The sequence below is a fragment of the Ornithorhynchus anatinus genome, chromosome 16, assembly GCF_004115215.2.
Source record: "Ornithorhynchus anatinus isolate Pmale09 chromosome 16, mOrnAna1.pri.v4, whole genome shotgun sequence".
Taxonomy (NCBI): domain Eukaryota; kingdom Metazoa; phylum Chordata; class Mammalia; order Monotremata; family Ornithorhynchidae; genus Ornithorhynchus; species Ornithorhynchus anatinus.
Genome location: NC_041743.1, coordinates 44055941 through 44078887, shown reverse-complemented (window position 1 = coordinate 44078887; position 22947 = coordinate 44055941). Strand labels below are relative to the sequence as shown.

The 22947-nt window shown below is 55.2% G+C and overlaps 1 protein-coding gene across 1 annotated transcript; it reads left to right on the top strand.

Annotated features, from left to right (window-relative positions):
• The first annotated feature begins 11014 nt into the window (after nucleotides 1–11014).
• Nucleotides 11015–22766, top strand: TRIM63 (tripartite motif containing 63). Its single transcript, XM_029080225.2, has 9 exons — nucleotides 11015–11272; nucleotides 12085–12251; nucleotides 13625–13793; nucleotides 14618–14713; nucleotides 15842–16075; nucleotides 16999–17021; nucleotides 17586–17710; nucleotides 21336–21410; nucleotides 22132–22766. The coding sequence occupies exons 1-9, from the start codon at nucleotides 11114–11116 to the stop codon at nucleotides 22140–22142; spliced, it is 1059 nt and encodes a 352-aa protein (XP_028936058.1). The 5' UTR covers nucleotides 11015–11113; the 3' UTR covers nucleotides 22143–22766.
• The last annotated feature ends 181 nt before the right edge of the window (nucleotides 22767–22947 follow it).

Here is a 22947-nt window from a genome sequence, read left to right as displayed (position 1 = left end):
CTCATCCCGGCTCTGCCACTTGTCTGCTGTGGGACCTCGGGTAAGTCGCTTGATTTTTCTGGGCCTCAGTTATTTCTTCTTTGGCGGCGAGGGACCCGTTAGCCCTATCTCTAGACTGTAAGCTCCTTGTGGGCAGGGATTGTGGGCACCAACTCTGGTGGACTCTCCTAAACGTTCTGTACAGTGTTCTGCACACGCGCTCAATAAATACCACCGATTGATTCATTGATTGCCCATCCTCCCTTCTTCCCGGCAGCACCCGGAATTTGACCCGGGCCCATAAAAAGGAGATTGCCAGCCCTCTATGCCGGCCTCGTTCTCGCCTGTCCCGCCGTCGACCCCTGGCCCACGTCCTACCTCTGACCCGGAACGCCCTCCCTCCTCACCTCTGCCAAACTAACCCTCTTCCCCTCTTCAAAGCCCTTCTGAGAGCTCACCTCCTCCAGGAGGCCTTCCCAGACCGAGCCCTCCCTTTCCCTCTGCTCCTCCTCCCCTCCCCATCGCCCGGACTCCCTTCCCCTCCCCACAGCACTGGTGTATATTTGTATATATTATTTATTACTCTATTTTAGTAATGATGTTGTGTATAGAGAAGCAGCGTGGCTCAGTGGAAAGAGCACGGGCTTGGGAGTCAGAGGTCATGGGTTCGAATCCCCGCTCTGCCCCTTGGCAGCTGTGTGATTTTGGGCAAGGCCCTTAACTTCTCGGTGCCTGTTACCTCATCTGGAAAAGGGGGATTAAGACTGTGAGCCTCACGTGGGACAACCTGAGTACCCTGTATCTCCCCCGGCGCTTAGAACAGTGCTCTGCACATAGTAAGCGCTTAACAAACACCAACATTATTATTACTATCTAGCTATTTTGTTGGTATTGATGCCCGTCTACTTGTTTTGTTGCCTGCCCCCCTTCTAGACTGTGAGCCCGTTGTTGGGTGGGGATTGTCTCTAACTGACACCGAATTGTGCTTTCCCAGCGCTTAGTACAGTGCTGTGCGCCCAGTGAGCGCTCAGTAAATACGACTGAATGAATGAATACGCCGCCAATGTAGTTTGACTAGGACAAGTCTGCCCCCTAGTGGACACAAGCTGTTATGGCGGGAGAGGGTGCGGGGGCGTCCAGCTCACGTCCTACCAATAATAATAATAACTGAGCTATTTGTTAAGCGCTTACTCTGGGCGGGCCCTGGACTAATCGCTGGGGTGGATACAAGCAAATCAGGTTGGACACAATCCTTGTCACATAAGGGGCTCACGGTCTATATCCCCCCCATTTTACAGCTGAGGTAACCGAGGCCCAGTGAAGTGACTTGCCCAAGGTCACACAGCAGAACAGTCAGCGGTGGAGCCCACGACCCTTCTGACTCCCAAGCCTGTGCTCTGTCCGCTACGCCACGCTGCTTCAACACTACCACAACCCACTCTGAGCACTTCGCTTCTTTAATGAGAAGCAGCGTGGCTAGTGGAAAGAACACGGGCTTTGGAGTCAGAGGTCGTGAGTTCGAATCCCAGCTCTGCCACTTGTCAGCTGTGTGACTGTGGGCGAGTCACTTAACTTCTCGGGGCCTCAGTGACCTCGTCTGTAAAATGGGGATTAAGACTGTGAGCCCCACGTGGGACAACCTGATTCCCCTGTGTCTACCCCAGCGCTTAGAACAGTGCTCTGCACATAGTAAGCGCTTAACAAATACCAACATTATTATTATTATTAATGCCAACCTACCCGCCGAACTTCGATCTCATCTGTCTCGCCGCCATCCCCTTGCTCGTATCCTCCCTCTGGCCTAGAACTCCCTCCCGCTTCCTATCCAACAGGCCACCACTCTCCCCACTTTCAAAGCCTTACTAAATTCACATCTCCTCCAAGAGGTCTTCCCTGGTTAACCTCTCTTTTCCCCTAATAATAATAATTGTGATATCTGTTAAGCGTTTACTATGTGTCAGGCGCCGTACTAAGCTCCGGGATGGGTGCAAGCAAATCGGGTTGGACACAGTCCCGGTCCCACGGGGGGCTCGCGATCTCAGTCCCTATTTTCCAGATGAGGTCACTGAGGTAAAGAAAAGCAAAGTGACTTGCCCAAGGTCACACAGCAGGCAAGTGGCGGAGCCGGGATTAGAACCCATGACCTTCTGACCCCCGGGTCCATTCTCCTCCTTCTTCTCACATAGTAAGCGCTTAACAAATATAATTATTATTATAATAATAGTCGCAGGAGGCGTTGCCTTCGGGAACACCAGTGGGTACCCTGAGCCCATGCGGGCCTGGTACTTAGTAAGCGCTTAAAAAATACAATAATAACTGGTTTTTCCCCGGAGAGGGAGAGTCGGGGCAGGATCAGGGGAGGGCCCCGGGGAAAGTTCAGCACAGAGGCCGGGTTTTCCCCCAAGAGGGTGACCGGGGCGGGAGAGGGCAGAGAATATGACCGTCATTAAACACTAGCCTAGATTATCTTCGCCCAACCACAACCTAGGCACCGTGCCATCACCTGTTGCGTTTCGTAAATATCGATTTACCTACTCAACTCTCTGAACGCCACCTTTCCATTCTCAATTTCCCCGTATTTGTAACATCTTTCTTTTCTTTCACTAGGCCACACGGAGCGGCCTGGCCAAAGGCAAAGAACCCGGGCCTGGGAGTCAGAGGACCTGGGTTCCAAGCCCCGCTCTGCCACATGTCTGCCGTGTGACCCTGGGCAAGTCACTTCAAGTTCTTTGTGGGCAGGGAACGTGTCTGTCGACTCTTTTATATTATATTCATTTAATTCAGTCGTACCTACCGTACACTTACACTATACTAAATGCTTAGGAGAGTACAACTCCCACTTCGGAGCACTGTACTATGTCCAGACTGGGCAGGAATGGCAAAGGGGGTGGACATGGCAGGAGAGCTTGAGGGCGTGGGGAGGGGGTTATGATAATAACAATAATAATCAATCATACTCATTGAGTGCTCCAACGTACTCCATCAATCAACCAATTATGGTTATTCTTCGCTATTATTATTCGTTATTATCCTCCCCTCCTTCCAGGTGGAGCGTTTTAGGGTGGGCTCCGTTGCAACCTGCAGACAACCTGGTTGCCGGGCTCCAAGCCCGAGCTCTGTCCACTAAGCCGTGCCGCTTCTCTAGACTGTGAGCTGCACCTGGGCAGGAAATGTTTCCACCAACTCTGTTGTTTAGTACTCAGAAGCAGCAAGGCGTAGTGGATCGAGCCTGGGCCTGGGAGTCAGGAGATTACGGGTTCTAATCCCGCCGCCTCAACTGGTCTGCCGTGTGACCTTGCAAGTCACTTCACTTCTCTGGGCCTCAGTTACCGCATCTGTAAACTGGGGACTGAGACAGTGAGCCCCACGTGGGACAGGGATCGTGTCCAACCCGATCGGCTTGTACCCACCCCGGCGCTTAGTAATAATAATAATGTTGGTATTTGTTAAGCACTTACTATGGGCAGAGCACTGTTCTAAGCGCTGGGGGAGATACAGGGTCATCAGGTTGTCCCACGTGAGGCTCACGGTCTTCATCCCCATTTTACAGATGAGGTAAAGAAGTTAAGTCACACAGCTGCCGGGATTCAAACCCATGACCTCTGACTCCCAAGCCCGGACTCTTTCCACTGAGCCAGTGCCCGGCACGTAATAAGCGCTTAACAAACACCAGTATTATTATTAGCTTTGCGCAGTGCTCCGTACACGGTAAGCGCTCAACGAGTACGACTGATTGACTGACAAGCCCAGCATGGGAAAAACAGGGGGCTGGTGACTGCGAGGTCGTCGCGGGCAGGGAGTGTCACTGTCTATTGTAATACTTTCCCAATCGCCTAGAAGAGTGCTCCGCGCACAGTCAGCGCTTAATAAATCCGATTGAATGAATGAACCGTGCCCCTCGGCAGGAAGGGCAGGGAGTGTTTGGGCCCCGGGTGAACTCTGGAACGCTCCGCTCTGGTGGACGGGTGGGGACAGGGCCCTGCACTCCGTCAGCTGAACTGTTCCCAGGCGGGAACAGATGTTCCCGTCACCTGATTCCCCAGGGGACAAACAGCCCGGGCTCCGGGCTCGGACGGTGCCCGGAGTCCTTGGCGTCGTTGGCCGTGGGCCTCCCGGCCGTCACGAGGCCCAGATTTCCCCTCCCCCGGGGGGCTCGAGCTTCCTGGAAGCTGCGGCCGCCGGGCCCGGCTCCTCTCCTGGAAGCCGAGGGCCCCGGGGGCCGGACCCCGGACCGACCGTGGAGCCCGGCGACCAGGTCGTCCGGGTTCCCTCTGGGTCCGGCCCCCGCTGACCCCCCGGCGGCCCCCTCGCCAACTCGCTGCAAAGGAGCAAATTCCACCCTTATCGCAGCCGGAGAGGAGTTATTTATATCCGGGGCCGCTGCGCTCTGCCCTCGGCCTCCCGGGGAGGCCTCCTCAGGTCTCGCCCCTTCTCCGAAGTCCGGACCGGGAGGAAGACCCGGCCCCTGGGATGGCCTCGGCCCGGGGGGAGCTTGGGGAAGCGGGTGTCTTTTTTTTTTCTCTTTCTTTTTTGATACTTGATAAGTGCTTACTTCGTACCAGGCGCTTTCTAAGCACCGAAGTAGATACAGAGTAATCAGGCGGACACAGTCCGTGTTCATTCATCCAGTCGTATTTATTGAGCGCTTACTGTGAGCGGAGCACTGTACTAAGCACTTGGGAGACTAGGTAGAACAATAAACAGACACATTCCCCGCCCACAAGTTGACAGTCTAGCGGGGGAGGCAGACATTAATAGAAGTAAATCATGTTAGCCCACATCAGGTTCCCGGTCTTAATCCCCGTTTGAAAGATGAGGAAACTGAGGCACAGAGCAGTGAAATGACTTGGCCAAGGCTAGGCAACAGCCAGGAGGCGGAGCCAGGATTAGAACCCAGGTCCTTCTGGCTCCAAGGCCCGTGCTCTAGCCACTGGGCCACGCTGCTTCTCCGCCGCTGCAGCTGGAGCCCTGCAGCTGCCCCATCCCGGGCAGGGCTCCAGCTCCGGCCCTCCCTGCGTGCCTGCCTTTTGTCAGCTGCGACCTCGGCCTCCCAGGCCCTTGCCCGGGGGTCCTCGCTGCCCCCTCACCCCTAACCCGCAGCCCGGGGTGGGGAGAAAGGCGGGAAATCTTCCCCGGCTCCACTTCTGCTCACCTGGCTCTCAGTTGACCCCCAGCTCGGCCCCCCGGGAAGCAGATGTGCCCGCCTGTGAGTGGGCTGGGCCTGAGGCGGGTGGCTCGTGAACCCATTAGAGCACTGGCCCTCCCAGGCTGATCTCTGGGCCCCCCGGCCTTCTCCCCAAGACAGGGTGGGGAAACTGAGCCATGCAGCTCATTATGGGCAGGTTCCGTTGTATTCCCCCCCCGCGCTTAGTACGATGCTCTGCACACATTAAGCGCTCAATAAATGCGATCGCCTCATGACTGCTCTGCAGGCGGTAAGCGCTCAATAAATACGATTGCTCGACTGACTGCTCCGCACCTCGTGAGCTCCTAATAAATGCCATCGATTGATTGATTGGGGAACTTTACCTGAAGCACTCTGTGGACGTTGCAGATTGGAAAATGGGGCTCGGAGAGGTTGAGAGACCGGCTCCCCATCACACAGAGGGCCTGGGCGCCCTTAGGCCTCTCCTCTTTTCTCGGCGAGGGGTGGGGTCCCCTCAGAGGGGTTCGGAGCTGCCTCGCTTCCCCTTTAAGCAGCCGCCCGCCTCTGAGAGCGACAGGCCCTTAAGGACAAGAAGCTCTATTCCGCCAGGCCCCAAGACTGAGTCATGATATATAAGTAGCCGTGTGACCCCCGCTCCCTTCCCCCACTCTCCCCTCCCTTGCCCTGCCCTTCCCTGCCAGGATTTCCCACGTTCTCTGTGGGCACAGGGAGGGGCAGTGACCTGTTTATTCCGCACGGCCAGCTCCTACGTGAAGCAACCTCCCCCTTCTGACCGTTCCGTGAGCGGGACCCCCTGCAATCAGTCGATCCCTCCTATTTATCGAGCGCTCGCTCTCCCCCGGGCACCCTCCCAAGGATTTGGGAGAGTACAAGAGAACGGAATTGGTCGACCCGTTCCCTGCCCACAGCAAGCTTAGAGTCTGGAGGGACGCCTGCCTTTTCCCACCAGACCGCGGGCAGAGAAGCAGGGCAGACAAATGGGAAGCAACGTGGCACAGTAGAAAGAGCCCGGGCCTGGGAGTCAGAGCGCTCTAATCCCGGCTCCACCGCGCGTCTGCTGAGTGACCTTGGACAAGTCACTTCGCTTCTCTGGGCCTCAGTTATCTCATCTGTAAATTAGGGATCGAGACCGTGAAGCCCATGTGGGACGGGGCCCGTGTCCCACCTGATTAGCTTGAATCTACTCCCGGTACAGAGAAGTAGCATAGAGTAGTGGATAGAGAACAGGCCTGGGAGTCAGGTCATGGGTTCTAATCCCTGCTTGGCCACTTGTCTGCTGTGTGATCTTGGGCAAGTCACTCCCCTTATCTGCGCCTCAGTCACCTCATATGTAAAATGGGGATTGAGACTGTGAGCCCCACGTGGGACAGGGACTCTATCCAACTCAATTTGCTTTTATCCTCCAGCCTAGCACGTAGTAAACGCTTAACAAGTACCATTTTCATGTCACTTGGACCGTGATTGGCACATAAATACTTAACAAATACCATTATGATTATGATTATTATAATAATGTTGGTATTTGTTAAGCGCTTACTATGTGCAGAGCACTGTTCTAAGCACTGGGGTAGACATAGGGGAATCAGGTTGTCCCACGTGGGGCTCACAGTCTTAATCCCCATTTTACAGATGAGGGAACTGAGGCACAGAGAAGTTAAGTGACTTGCCCACAGTCACACAGCCGACAAGTGGCAGAGCTGGGATTCGAACTCATGAGCCCTGACTCCAAAGCCCATGCTCTTTCCACTGAGCCACGACAGTACTTGGCACATAGAAAGTAGTTAGCAAATACTATTATTATCGTTATTATTAATAATAATAGCGTTTGGCACATAGCAAACGGTTAACAAATACCATCATTATAATGAAGGGGCGGAGTCAGGATTAGAACCCAGGTCCTTCCGACTCCCAGAACCGTGCTCTATCCACTAGGCCCCGCTGCTTCTCGATGGAGAATCCAGGGGACCCAGGAAGCCCAGCTCCTGGGCCCGATCGAACGGCCGTGTTCCCTCCCCGTTCCCTCTGCACTGTTCCGGGTCAGCTCGGTGACCGGGCAAGAGCTTGGATTCATCGCGCTTCTGTCCTGGACTCCGGCCCGGCGGACGCCCTGGCCTGCAGCCTGACAGGAAAGAGACGAGGCCAGGCCCGGAAGCCGCTTTTCCTAGACGCAGGCCCCGGGCCCTTAAAGGACTTTCTCTCTGGCTCTTCCACCCTCCTCGGTCACCCTGACTTGTGGGAGTTCCCAAGGTTGCCCCCGGATCGCACTTCGGTCTCTGACACCCGAGTGACACCCTCGGCCACCTGTCCCGCTCTCTACCAACCTGTCTGCTCTTTAGGTCTAACCTTAATCCCACCTGCTGCGACCTGTTCCTTATCGTAAACATTTTCTAACTGGTCTAACTGGACAGCAGGAATTAGCCAAACCCGGGCCCTGGGGAGTGACCCACACTGAGAGTCCCGCCCCGACCCTCCCTCACCAGCTATTCAATCAATCAATCAGGTGCATTTATTGAGCACTCACTATGCGCAGAGCACTGTAGTAAGAGCTTGGGAGAGGACAACACAACAGAGTTGGTAAATATGAGCCCTGGCCACATGGATCTTATACTTAAAGGGGGAGATAGTAAAATAAATTATAGATAAGGAAAGTGACAGGGGGACTAGGATATTCATTCATTCAGTAGTATTTATTGAGCGCTTACTATGTGCAGAGCACTGTATTAAGCGCTTGAAATGTTCAATTTGGCAACAGATAGAGATAATCCCTGACCACTGACGGGCTTACAGTCTAATCGGGGGAGACAGAGGGACAAAAACAAGACAACTTAATCGCAATAAATAGAATCAAGGGGATGGACACCTCATTAACAGTTCACCCCAGTGCTTAGTACAAGACCTTGCACCTAGTAAACACTAAACAAATACCATCATTCATTCATTCAATTTTATTGTGATCATTATTATTATTATTATATAAATAAGTGCTGTGGGGCTGAGAGGGGGGCAAATAAGAGGTGCTCCAAAAATACGAATCCAAGTGTATAGGCGACGCAAGAAGTCAACGTCAAGACAGATGAGATGGAGGTACAGTGAGCGAGTAATAATAATAATAATGTTGGTATTTGTTAAGCGCTTACTATGTGCAGAGCACTGTTCTAAGCGCCGGGGGAGATACAGGGTGATCAGGTTGTCCCACGTGGGGCTCACAGTCTTCATCCCCATTTTACAGATGAGGTCACTTGAGGCCCAGAGAAGTGAAGTGACTCGCCCACAGTCACACAGCTGACAAGTGGCCGAGCCGGCATTCGGACCCATGACCCCTGACTCCCAGGTTTGGGCTGTTTCCACTGAGCCAGGCTGCTTCTCTATGAGTATGTTGGCTTTAGAGGAACAAAGTGTGTGCGTTGGGTTGTAGTAGGAAAGCTGAGAGGTAAGTGTCCGTAGCCTGAGACCTTAGAACCTTTGCACTCTCTGTGGGTTTGGGCCCCTCCACCCCACTGCAGAAACCTCTCTGACCACTGGGTTGGACGAAGGGGTCTCTTCTTCAAGGAGGGGGGAAACTGAGGCAGGGAGCACTATTCACCAGCCCCCACCTCCACTGTCATGCCTGCCCAAGAGGGAGACAGGGCTGCTGGGGTGGAGGGATGCACAGGGGAGGGAGCGGCAGGCTGACCCGTCCTGGGTCGGGGGGTCAGGGGGTCGGGTAGAGCCCCCGGTCCCAGCCCCAGAGGGCCGGGAAGTCGGGATCCCGGGCAGCCTGCCGGAGAAGGGCCCGGAGCATCTAGCGGGAGCCCGGAGGCCACGGATGAGGAGCAGCACCTCAGCTTGGCCCGGCCCATATCGGCCGCCAGTTTAATTATAGCTTGTTTTCCCTCCCGTTCCCTGTTTACCCTCTCTAAGACTCCACAGGCGAGAGTGGTAATCCCCTCAGCTTGGGGAGGGGCCGGAGAGCCAACCGGGCAGCTGGCTTGGAAGTGACCCCGGGTGGAGGGGGTGCCACCTCCAGAGACCCTGGATCCTCCGGGTGGGAGGGGTCGCCCTCCAAACGCTCGTCTGACGGCTCGCATCACCCCTCTCCCCAGCCCCCTACCCCCCCGTCACTCCACGGGTCCCGTTCTCTCCCTCCGGACTGGGAGGGTCACTGGGGGGGGGGCTGGGGCTGAGGTCCAGGCCGGGGGGGGGGGTCTGGGTAACAGAGGAGGGTGGGGCTCTTCAGTCCCTCCCCACACTTGGAACTTGCCCACTGACCCCTGCAGTGTCCTGAGCAGAAATCAGCCTGGGTGGTCATCAGAGACCAGACCGTGAGGCCCCATTTCCCCGTGGGGCAAACTGAGGCCGAGGGAGGCCCAGGTCTCCGTCCAGGTTCTGGGAAGCCAGCGGAGGCGGGGCTGAGCCCGGATCCTGAGTCGTCGCCTCCGCCTGCCGGGCAAACCGAGGGTTGGGAAGACCAGGCTGGCGGTGGGAGCGAGATCCAAAGGGAATGAGCTCCGACTTCCTTCTCTGGCCACTTCCGTGGCAAGAACCAATGCCTCAGCCGCCCAGGTCCGACTCCGGAGGGGCCGACGGGGTTCCTGGGGTGCCGGGGTTGGGAGCTCCAGCTCCCAGAGTTGGAATTCTCTCACTCCTGAGGCCCACACTGGGGCAGCCACCATCTTCCCTTCCCTCTTCCAACAGGGCAAGGCCCCCTCTCCTCCAAAAGAGCACAGGGAGGACAGAAGCAACCTGCACACTTGAACAGGAGGAAGAGCCAGTGGTCAGTCAATCGACTGCTTTTTGAGTGCTTACTGTGTGCTAAGCACTGTACTCAGCGCATGGGAGAGTCCAATAGAACAATAGGATAAATGGGGAGAAGCAGCGGGATGAGAAGCAGCGAGGCCTAGTGGGCAAAACATACGTCTGGAAGTCAGGAGGACCTGAGTTTTAATCCTGTATCTTCCACTTGTCTTCTGTGTGACCTCGGGCAAGTCACTTCACTTCTCTGGGCCTCAGTTCCCTCATCTGTAAAATGGGGATTAGGACTGTGGGCCCCGTGTGGGACAGGGACTACGTCCAACCCGATTATCTTGTAGCTATCTCACTGCTTAGAACAGTGCCTGGCACATAGTAAGCGCTTAACCGACACCGTGAATAAAAAAGTGGGGCATAGGGCAAGTCACCTACCTTCTCTGCGCCTCACTTATCTGTAAAATGGGGATTAAAATTGTAAGCCCTAGGTGGGACAGCGACTGTGTCCAACCTGATTGGGTTACATCTACCCCAGGGCTTAGAACAGTGCTCGACACATAGTAAGCGCTTAACAAATACCGTCGTTATTATAAAGCCACTGGGCTCGGAGTTGGAGGTTTGCTCTCTCTGGATGCCCCGGAGGTTATCAGCCCAAAGAGTTCGGTTGCCAGGGTTGGGTGTCCGTAGCATCAATCTGGGGGTGTGGGTACCGGGATGGAGAGAAAAGGGGTCAGGCTGCCAGGGACACCCCCTATCTGGGAGGGTCTGTGAGAGGAAGGGTGGTGGTGGGGTGGGAAGGAGCGCACCCCTAGGCTCGCTCACCCTGGGGGGCGGTGGCCGGTTTCTTGCCGAAACTCCGGAACCCAAGTCCCGGCCCGACGGGATCCGAACAGGCCGTTCTTGTTTACGACCTCGGCCGGAGGAAACAGCGACAGCTCACTGCCGCATGTGATCCGCGGTTGCAAGTCAGGCCCGGAGGAAACTCGACCCCTCCCCATCCCTGCACGCCGCCTCCCTCCCCCCCCCCCACTCCGCCCCCGCCCGATTTGGGGCATCGGCACGCGGGGCCCGGTCCTGTATCCCACGGGCCCATGTGACGCCCCCGTCCAGCCCACCCCGCCATAAATAGCCGGAGGCGACGGACAGAGACAGAGACGCGGAGACGAGGCCGAGGGGAGCCGCGGGACCCCCGTCGGTGAAGTATAGCCGCTGGGACGGACGGATAGACGGACGGACGCCGGGATGGACTATAAACCGAGTCTCATTCAGGAGGCCAACCCCATGGAGAACCTGGAGAAGCAGCTCATCTGTCCCATCTGTCTGGAGATGTTCACCAAACCGGTGGTGATCCTGCCCTGCCAGCACAACCTGTGCCGCAAATGCGCCAGCGACATCTTCCAGGTGGGTGCCGGGCCCTTCCCCACCCCTCGCCGGGGCCCCGGCCCCCAACAACCGGCCCAGCGTCACCCCCAGACCCGGGGGATCTGGGATCAGCGGGGGTCCCTCGGACCAAATGCTTTTTCCCAGCGACCCCAGCCCAGGCTTTGGCTCTCTAACCTTGGTTTTCTCCTTGTCCTTCTCCACCAAATGTCCCTTCCTCCCCACATTACCCATCCCCCCCACCACTCCTCAGACTCAGGGCGGTCGGTGCGGGGGGGACGTGCAGCTGGGGAAGGAGGTGTTGGCTGTCTCCCTCCTTCTCCATGACGTAGGTTCCCCCCTCCCCAGCTAATCTCCCTCGCCCCCTCCCCCACCCCCCGACCCCATTTGCCGGGCCTGTTGACTCTCCAAAGAGCAGTTCCAACAGTCAAATACCTCAGACGATAACGGGGCGGGGGGAGAGAGAGGGGAGAGAAACCAGATCCCACCGTCCGCTCACCCCTGGCAGAAAGCCTTAGGGCCCTCTCGGTTTGGCTGGGGCTGGTGGTCACCTCCACGCCCGCCTCCCGCTCCCTGTCCAAGTCTGGCTCCCTGGCAGAGAAGTGGAAAGGGTGATGCGAGGGGAGCGGCGATGGTGAAGCCAATAGGATGCCGGGCCAAGTCACCGGGACTCCCGAGTTCTCTGTGCGGGGAGGAATTCACAGCCTCGTTTTTTCTGTGAAACGGGGAGGCGCAGGAGTTCCGGTGATCTGACGGCGGCGGCCGTCGGGAGCGGGACCGGGGAGGGTCCGGTCGAGGTTGTCACGTTCCCGGGGGGGTCCGGCTGTCCGCAGGCGGCGAATCCCTACCTGCCCAACCGGGGGGGCTCCCTCTCCGGAGGCCGCTTCCGTTGCCCCTCCTGTCGCCACGAGGTCGTCATGGACCGGCACGGGGTCTACGGGCTTCAGCGCAATCTCCTGGTGGAGAACATCATCGACATCTACAAGCAGGAATGCTCCAGGTAGGTGCTCCCCGCCCCCTTCTGTCCATCCGTCGGTCCATCCGCCTGTCCGTCCGTCCATCCTTCCCCCAACGAGCTTCGGTCGAACAGGTTCCCGGCAGGCCCAGACAGCAGCGCGAATCCTCCGTCAAGGGGCAGGCTCCCCCACTTCCTACGCGGAAGGGGATGGATTCGTCGGGGTGAGCCGAGATGGAGAAGCGGCGCGGCTTAGTGGGTAGAACCCGGGCCCGGGAATCAGAAGGACCCGGTTTCTAATCCCGGCTCCGCCACGCGTCTGCTGTGTGACCTTCGGCAGGTCACTTAACTCCTCTGGACCGCGGTTACCTCGCCTGGAAAATGGGGATTAAGACCGCGAGGCCCATGTGGGACGGGGACTGGGTCCAACGTGATTACCTTATATCTACCCGGTGCTTAGAACAGCGCTTGACACGTAGTATGAGCTTAGCAAGTACCATGATGATAATAATAATAACGGAGGGTACGGCGGGGCAGAGCTGCCCGTCCCAAAACCGAGGCCCGAAGAATTCACACGCACCATCGGATTGGCACTCAGCACTGCCTGTCATGAGATGATTAGCGCTGATTGGAGGGGCGGGTCAGGCGAGGGATGGACTCAAATAGGAGGGCTGGGAGGGGAGGCCCTAGGGGTGGTAAGGGTCAGTTGTCCCTGAATTTTCCCCGGGTGCCGGATGCTGGGGGAGGAAAGGGGACCCGACACTGACTCCGAACGGCAGGCAGAGCCCTGAGGAGCTGTAATTTCTCCGCCTCTGGAGGTCATTCTCTACTGTATTGTACTCCACCGAGCGCTTAGTTCAGTGCTCAGCACCTATGAAGCGCTCAATCAATACCACTGATTGATGGATTGATCTGGAAGCAGATAGCCACCGTCTCTTTCTTTAAAATCATATTCGTTGAGCGCTTATAAGGTTTCAAACAGTGTTCCAAACGCTGGGGTAGGTACAAGTTAACCAGGTGGGACATGGTCCCCGTTCCGCCTGGGGCTCAGAGTCTAAGTAGAAGGGAGAACAGGTATCCCCGTTTTATTTGCAGTTGAAAAAAATGAGGCGCAGAGACAGGACGGGGAAGTGACTCGCCCAAAGTCATACAGCAGGCATTAGAATCCAGCTCCTCTGACCTCCAGGCCCGGGCTCTTTCCACTTAGACCGCGCTGCTTCACCCGTAAGTTCCTTGAGGGCAGGGACTACCCGTAGGCTTTCCCGAGCGCTTTAGACGCTGCTTCGCACTCAGCAGACGCTCGCTAAACACCGCCGATTGGATGGCCGGTCAATCGGAGAGGGTCCCCCAGGCCTCGGACCTTCCCCGGGGCTGGGGACGACGGGGCGGGAGCTGACCGGGCCGTGTCCGCTCCGCAGCCGTCCCCCGCAGAAAGGCAGTCACCCCATGTGCAAGGAGCACGAGGACGAGAAGATCAACATCTACTGCGTGACCTGTGAGACGCCCACCTGCTCCATGTGCAAGGTGTTCGGAGCCCACAAGGACTGCGAGGTGGCCCCGCTGCAGAACGTCTTCCAGGGCCAGAAGGTAGGGGGTCCCCTCCCCCTGCCGCTTGGCCGGATGGGGTCGACCACCTGTCCCTGGGGAGGAGCGGGGAGGGGGATTAAGGGCGCGGGGAGCCGGTCTCGGGAGATGCGCTGATCCTTTCAGGAATAGACGGGAGGGACTTCCCCGCTCCCCTCGCCCCCCGTCCAAGACGGAGGCGTGAGGTCACCGGCTAAATCTAGTGCCACTTGAGAGCTACAGGGGGTGGGTGGGTCACGGAGGGTCTGGATCCTCAGGGAGAGGGGGCTCGGGTTATCACCACCCAGGGGCTGAGGCCCAGGGAGGGGTTCAACTGTCTCTGCTGAGGCCCTTGAGGGGTAGTCCAGGCCCTAATAATAATTATAATGATCATTGTGATATTTGTTAAGCGCTTACTATGTGCCAGCCACTGTCCTAAGCGCTGGGGTGGATCCCAGTTCATTCATCCATTTAATTGTATTTATTGAGCGCTTACTGTGTGCAGAGCACTGCACTGAGCGCTTGAAAAGTTCACTACAATACGGCAATACCAAACAGCAACTTAATCAGGTTGGACACGGTCCCTGTCCCACAGGGGGCTCACGGCCTCGATCCCCACTTTACAGATGAGGGAACTGAGGCCCAGAGAGTGAAGTGACCTGCCCAAGGTCACACGGCAGAGACGTGGCAGAGCTGGGATTAGAACCCACTCCCAAGCCCGTGCTCTATTCACCACACCATGCTGTTTCCCACCCCGGTGCTTAGTACAGTGCCCGGCACAGAGTAAGCGCTTAACAGATAACCACAATACAAACAGTTATTATCATTATTATTCCTTCCCTCTCCAGACAGAACTGGGCAACTGCATCTCCATGCTGGTGGCAGGGAATGACCGGGTACAGACCATCATTACGCAGCTGGAGGACTCCTGTAAAGTCACCCAGGTGAGGAGTGGGGAATAACAAGAATAATAATAACTGTGGTATTTATTAAGTGCTTATTAGGTGCCAGGCACCGTTCTAAGTGCTGGAGTGGACCCAGGTCAAGCCCTCTTTTCCTTTTCTCCCACTCCCTTTTACGTCATCCCAACTTGCTCCCTTTATTCAGCCAGTCAGCCAACCGTATTTACTGAGCGCTTACTGTGTGCAGAGCACTGTACCAAGCGCTAGGGAGAGGACGATATTACAATAAACGGACACATTCCTCGTCCATCCCGGCCCCACGGCACTTATGTCATAGCCGTAATTTTATTTCTTTCTATTAATGTCTGTCTCCCCCTCTAAACCGTAAGCTCATCGTGGGCAGGGATTGTGTCTGCTATAGTGTTCTATTGTCCTCTCCTGAGCGCTTAGTACAGTGTTCTGCATTCAGTAAGCATTCGGTAAGTACGACCGACTGACTGACTGAAATTCTATTGATTCTATTTATTGCTATTGTTTTTGTCTGTCTCCCCCGATTAGACTGTAAGCCCGTCAAAGGGCAGGGACCGTCTCTGTTACCGATTTGTCCATTCCAAGCGCTTAGTACAGTGCTCTGCACATAGTAAGCGCTCAATAAATACTATTGAATGAATAAATGAAATACCCAGCGGAGAGCAAAACCAGGCCGGACGCATCTCTGTGACACAGCCAGACTGTAGCTCGTTGTGGGCAGGGAATGTGTCTGTTTATTATCATATTGTAGTCTCCCAAGCACTTAGTACAGCGCTCTGCACAGAGTGAGCGCTCAATAAATGCTATTGATTGATGCTCTGCACAGAATGAGCGCTCAGTAAATACGATGACTGACTGACTGAAACGCCCAGTGGCCAGCGGAGGGCAAAACCAGGCTGGACGCTTCTCCGGGGCCCAACCAGTAGCCGCCGGGGCCTGTCCGAGCCCGTGGCGTTTTCCTCCCCTCGCCCACAGCGTTCCTCGTGGATCCCTCCTCCCGCCAGCCCTGACCGGCCCAGAATATCCCTGCCACGGATCCCCAGTGGTGGGGGTGAGGGCTGGGGTCGCCCTGCCCCGCCTGGGGATCTGAGCGTCCCCCCCCTCCCCGCCCCCCGTCCTCCCCGACTGTCGTCACGACAGGAGAATAGCCACCAGGTGAAGGAGTCTCTGAGTCAGAAGTTTGACATCCTCTATGCCATCCTGGACGAGAAGAAGAGCGAGCTGCTGCAGAGGGTCACCCGGGAGCAGGAGGAGAAGATCGGCTTCATCGAGGCCCTGATCCAGCAGTACCGCGAGCAGCTGGAAAAGTCCACCAAGCTGGTGGAGACCGCCATCCAGTCCATGGATGAGCCGGGAGGGGCCGCCTTCCTCCTGGTGAGCGGGGTGGAACTCGAACCCAGGCCCACGGAGTGTCGGGGGGTGGGGAAAGGGACGGTAGGATGGGAGCAGGGCCCTAGGAAGGCAAAATCCAAAAGCGTCGGGGTTGAACCACGTCGTGCCGGGAGTTGGGGGGAGGGGGAGGAGGGGAAGCCAACTCCCAGATTTCTCCAGAGTTGGGGCTTTTCGTTGGACCCCGGGTGACCGAGAAGCAGCGTGGCCTTTTGGCTAGAGCACGGGCCTGGGAGTCAGAAGGACCTGGGTTCTAATTCGGGCTCCCCCACTTCGTAATAATACTAACAGTAGTGGTGCTTGTTAAGTGCTTACTCTGTGCCAAGCACCGTTCTAAGCACCGAGGTAGATACAAGTTCATCAGGTGGGTCACAGTCCCTGTCCCACGTGGGCTCACGCTTTTAATCCCCAGTTTACAGACGAGGTAACCGAGGCTCAGAGAAGGTCGCACAGCAGATCTGTGGCGGGACCGGGATTAGAACCCAGGTCCCGCTGACTCCCAGGCCCGTGCTCTACCCACTAAGCCACTTGTCTGCTGGGTGACCCGGGGCAAGTCACTTCACGTCTCTGGGCCTCGGTTCCCTCATCTGTAAAATGGGGATTAAGACCGTGAGTCCCGTGTGGGACGGAGACTGTGTCCAACCTGATTACCTTATGTCTACCCGAGCCCTTAGAGCACGGCCTGGCACATAGTAAGCGCAATAGATACCATTAAAAAAAGTAGCTAGTCTGCACCCTGATAAGGAGGCTTTCATACAGAGTCAGCCCGGGAAATTGGCTCCAGGGTGCCCAGACTCTGAGCTCTAACCTCTGTACTGTATCGTGTTCTCCCAAGCACTTAGTACAGTGCTCTGAACATAAGAAGTGCTCAACAAATACCACTGATTGATTATGCTCTCTCCCCACAGAACGCCAAGCAACTCATCAAGACGTGAGTCTCCCCTCCCCGATCCAATCCTTACGGGACCCTCCCCTCCTCCTTCCCCGCCGTTAAAGCCAACCAGTCACTTATGGGACGCCTCTAAAGCCCAGCCACTTCCCTCAGGTCCCCCGCTAAGTCCAGCCAGTCTCTACAGGACCCCCACCAAAACCCGGTCGATCACTATGGGACCCCCTGAAGTCCAGCCAATCTCGATGGGACCCTTAATGAAGCCCAGCTAGCCTCCCCACCCAAGTGCTTGATTGAATAAGTCTCCCTGCTCCCTGCCCCCCCGCGGCCTTAGCCTTCCCGACCCATCTCTAGCGCCATTCCTCCTAACGGAGCTGAGAAGGCCCCGAACGGGAGACGGGAACCTTGGAATTTCCAGAGAGGGCCCCGAGGGTGAGGGAAGGGAACACGGGTGAGGAGCTGGGTGGGAGAGGGGACGGAGTGGGGAGCATTTTCTGACACAGGCTAAGGAGCAACTCCGGAGCAGGTCCTCCCCCTGAGGCCGGGCGCCCTTCGGACCACGGGAAGCTGGAGCCGCAGGCAAGTTTCCCTTTCTCGCTCCCTCAGGATCGTCGAGGCCTCCAAAGGTTGCCAACTGGGCAAGACGGAACAGGGCTTTGAGAACATGGATTACTTCTCCTTGGACCTGGAGCCTGTGGCCGACACCCTGAGGGCCATTGACTTTGGAGTCGGTATGGGGTTTTTTTTTTTCAAAAAAGTATTTGTTAAGCACTATGTGCCAGGCGCTGTACTAAACGCTGAGCTAGATGCGAGCTAATTAAGTTGAACACAGGTCATGTTTTTTCGGGGTTTTTTTTGGTGGTATTTGTTAAGAGCTTACTACACGTAAGACATCGAACTAAGCGCTGAAGTAGATAACCGCTAATCAGGTTGGACGCAGATCCATGTCCCACACAGGGCTCGCACTCTTAATTCCCATTTTACAGATGAGGGAAGTGAGGCCCAGAGATGTGAAGCGACTTGCCCAAGGTCACACAGCAGACAAGCGAAGGAGCCAGGAGTGGAACCCAGGTCCTTCTGACTCCCGGCTCCCGACTCTTTCCACTAAGCCTCGCTGCTTCTCAGGACCTGGGTTTTACTATGGACTATGCCGCTTGCTTACTGTGTGACCTTGGGCAGATTACCTGACTTCTCTGGGGCTCAGTTTCCTCAACTGTAAAATGGGAATTCAATACCTGTTCTCTCTCCTATTGAAACTGTGAACATTATGCGGGAGAGGGACTCTGTCAGGCTCGATTAACTTGTTTCTACCCTAGTGCTTAGAAAACGATGCTTGGCATGTAGTGAGTGCTTAACCCATACTATAAAAAAGGGGGTGCTGAGGTGGTCCTTGGGGGAGCTCCCGTGGCTAAACCCTCCTATTGCCCAAGGTTGACTTCCCTTCCTTTTAGAATTGCGGCATTTCTTCTACATTTAATAAGTGACCAACACTTTGCTAGGCATCGGGGCGGATGCATTCATTCGTTCGAACACGTTTATTGAGGGTACTTTGTGCAGAGCACTGTACTAAACATCTGGGAGAGTAAATAGAACCATAAACGGGCACATTCCCTGCCCACAATGAGCTTACAGTTTAAAGGGGGAGACAGACAATATAAATAAATAAAATTACAGATTTGTACATAAGTGCTGAGGGGCTGGAAGGGGGGATGAATAAAGGGAGCAAGCCAGGGTGTCGCAGAAACGAGCGGGCGAAGGGGAAAGGAGGGTTTAGTCAGGGAAGGCCTCTTGGAGGAGATGGGCCTTCAATAAGGCTTTAAAAGAAGGGAGAGTCATTGTCGGATTTGAGGAGGGGGAGGGCGTTCCGGTCAGAGGCGGGATATGGGCGAGGGGTCAGCGTCAGCGGGACAGATGAGATCGAGGTTCAGTGAGAAGGTTGGCATTAGAGGAGCGAAATGTGGGGGTTGGGTTGTAGTAGGAGAGTAGCGAGGAGAATCAGGAGGGGGCAAGGTGTTGAGACTGCTCTGAAGTCAATGGTAAGGAGTTTTTGTGTCATGTAGAGGTGGATGGGCATCCACTGGAGTTTCTTGAGGAGTGGGGTGACATGTCCTGAATGTTTTTGTAGAAAAATTATCCGGGCAGCAGAGTGAAGTATGGACGGGCGTGGGGAGTCACCGAAACAGGAGACTGAGAAGTCAGCAAGGAGGCTCATACAGTAATCAAGGCGGGATAGGATAAGTGATTGTATTAATAAGAATGATGGTTACTATGTGCCAAGCACTGTTCTAAGCAGTGGGTTAGATACAGGTTGTCCCACGTGGGGCTTACGGTCTTAATCCCCATCTTACAGATGAGGTCACTGAGGCACAGAGGAGTTAAGTGACTTGCCCCAAGTCACACAGCTGACAAGTGGCGGAGCAGGGATTAGATTCCCATGACCTTCTGACTCCCAGGTCCATGCTCTAGCCACTACGCCATGTTGCCTGGTTGCAGTTGGGATGGAGAGGAAGGGGCGGATGTTGTGAAAGTGGAATTGACGGGATCTAGTGACGGATCGAATGTGTGGTTTGAATGAGAGGAGTCGAGGAAAACGCCAAGGTTACGGGCTTGTGAGACAGAAAGGATGGCGGTGCCGTCTACAGTGATGGGAAATTGAGGGGGAGGACAGGGTTTGGGTGGAAAGACAAGAAGCTCTATTTTGGACACGTTAAGCTTGAGGTGACGGGAGGACACCCGAGTAGAGATGCCTTGAGGGCAGGAGGAAATGCCAGACCGCGGAGAAGGAGAGAGATCGGGGCTGGAGACGTAGATTAAATGCAAAATGTACACATCTGTAATTTATCTATTTATATTGTCTATCTCCCCTTCTAGACTATAAGCTCCTTGTGGGCAGGGACTGAGTCTGCTGTATTGTATTCATTCGATCGTATTTATTATTCAGTCTAATTTATTAAGCGCTTACTGTGTGCAGGGCACCGTACTCCCCCAAGAGCTTAAAAAATAAATATGATTGACCGACTGCCCACAAGGAGCTTACATTCTTGATGGGGGAGACACATTGATATAAATGACAAAAGCGCGGATGTGGACGTGGGTTGAATAAAGGGTGCAAATCCGAGAGCAAGGGCGACGCAGAAGGGAATGGGGGGAGGTGTATGGGGTCTTTCAGAGCAGAGCGGAGCCAGAGGGTGAACGCTGCCCTCTCGGATCTTGACCTTGGAAGACAGATGGTCTCGGTTCTCCCTACTTCCGGGCAGCACTTATCTTCCATGTTGAGGGCGATCCATCCCCCCTCTGGGCTCCCCATACGCAGATCAGAGGAGCGATTCAGAGGCCTTGGCTTTGTATTGATAGACGGATGTCTTTTTTCTCCTCAGTGGGGGGTGAGGAGTGAGGAACGAGAAAATTAACCCTCTGGTCTGACCCCGAATGCTGCCCACAATACGCTATTCACCATTAAGGAGATCTTTAACCTCTCTCTACCACGCATCCCCATGGGGAATTCATTCAATCGTATTTATGGAGTGTTTACTGTAGGTTGTACTACGCAATTGGGAGAGTACAGTACAACAGTATACAGGGAATTCATTCAATAATATTTATCGAGCACTTACTATGGGCAGAGCACTGTACTAAGCGCTTGGAATGTACAATTCGGCAACAGATAGAGACGATCCCTGCCCAGTGACAGGCTGACGGTCTAATCGGAATGACTTCGTCCCCGGTGGGTTGAAGTCGAACAGAATGCCTTGTGGCTAGAGCCCGGGCCTAGGAGTCGGAAGGTCCTGGGTTCTAATTCTGTCTCCCCAGCTTGCCTGCAGTGTGATCTTGGGTAAGTCACTTCACTTCTCTGAGTGGGAGCCTCATGTGGGTCAGGTTAATCCAACTTGATTAACTTGACTCTACCCCAGCACTTAGAACAATGCTTGGCACCTAGTGCGTGCTTAAAAAGTACCATTATTATTCATCCATTCAATCGTATTCGTTGAGCGCTTATTGTGTGCAGAGCACTGTACTAAGCGCTTGGAAAGTACAATTTGGCAACAGATAGAGACAATGCCTACCCAACAACAGGCTCCCAGTCTAGAAGCGGGGAGACAGTCAACAGAACCAAACCAGTAGACAAGCGCTTAACAAATACCGCCGTTACTATTATTTCCTCCTCAAATCCCGGGATCTTAGATGGCCCCCCACCTTCCTCCAATCAGCCCCGCTCCCAGCTGCTCCAGTTCAGCCGTTAGCATTTGCTGAGCAGTGGCCTGAGCTCGTGGGAGGATTCAGAAGAGCGAGTGGAAGCCATCCCTGCCCTTAAGAAGCTTCCGATTTTTTCCGATCCTTTGTTTTCTCTCCCCGCAGATGAGGACGAGGAGGAGCTCGTGGAGGAAGAGGAAATTCCGGAAGTGGAGGAGTGTCCAGAGGGGAAGGGGGAAGGTAGGAATGTTTTTTGGCCCTGGGTCTGGAAGACAGAGATGAGCAGGTGGGGTTAATTAACTCTTTATGCTTCTTCCGGGTGTGAGGCCCCGGGGGATTGATATTCAGTGGCTATGGGATCGACCTCAACCTTTCCAACCAATCAATCGATCAATAATATTTATAGAGCGCTCACTGGGTACAGAGCACCGTACTAACCGCTTGAGAGAGAGTTGGTGGGCCCGTTCCATGCCCACAAGGAGCTTACAGTCTAGAGGAGATCAATCAATCATTCAGTGGTATTTGAGTGTTTATTACGTGCAGACTGTGAGGCGGAACGGCCTAGGATAGCGCTCTGCCACTTGTCTGCTGTGTGTGACCGCGGGCAAGTCACTTGACCTCTCCGTGCCTCCGTTCCCTCGTCTGTGAAATGGGAAATAAGAGTGTGAGCCTCCTGTGGGACATGGATTGTGTCCAACCTGATTAGCTCGTATCTACCCCAGGGCTTAGTACAGTGCCTGGCACAAAATAAGCGATTGCCAAATGCCATAAAAAAAGACCACTCTACTAAGCGCCCGGGAGACCACAACGTGGTCGGCAGAAACGTTCCCTGCCCACGGCGAGTTTAGCGTCTAGAGGGGATGGGGGAAGAGGTTCGGAGAGAGGCCCAGGGTTTTCCTCAGGGGCTTCGGGCCTCCTCCCCCTCACCCCTCACCCCACTCTTCTGTGCTCTTCGTTTCAGGCCCTCTTTAATCGCTGTGCCGGAGAAGTCACCAGCACGAGAGACAGTCCAGCCGCCCCGAGAGGGCGAGAGGCCGCGGAGGGCGGGGAGGGAGAGCTGTTATGGGCTTCGCGGGGGACCCCAGGAGGGAGGAGGGGGGAAGGTTTCAGGGAGGGGGAACAGCCCCCACCCTCTAGCCGGAGCGCAGAGGGCCGGGGAGCATCCACGAGAGGCCTGCCGAACCGGGATCGGAAATTTGCTTGAACAGATGCACGTGTACACACGCACACAGACACACACACACACACACACACACGACACTTTCTTTTCTACACTGGGGCGAGATGGGATATTTTGTAGAGTTTTGGGGTTTTTTTTTTTAAATGTCATTTTTGTACATAATTTGTAAACGGATGGGAATTTGGTGCTTTTTGTAATAGGACCCTTAGCTTGCCATCTGATGGTGGTCACTGCGGGGGCCGGGGGTGGGGGGGAGTTGGCTCATATTCTGTCCCCTTGCTGTGCCGGGAGGAAGGGGCTGGGAGCTAGAGAAGGAAAACGTGCAGTACTGTATTTCGTGGACTATTCCTGCCTCACGGGGTTATTTATTGAGTTTGTCATAAGTCGTTTACTAAATAAACTCACAGTGCAGTCGGGCTGGCCTGGCAGTCGGCGGTGGGGTGGCGAGGGCCGTGGTGGGGGAGGCGGGGAGGGTCCAGAATTATTCATTCATTCAATAGTATTTATTTGAGCGCTTACTATGTGCAGGGCACTGTACTAAGCGCTCGGAATGTACTGCCCGATCTGGAGAGCTAATAGTTAATGTTCACCTGAGCG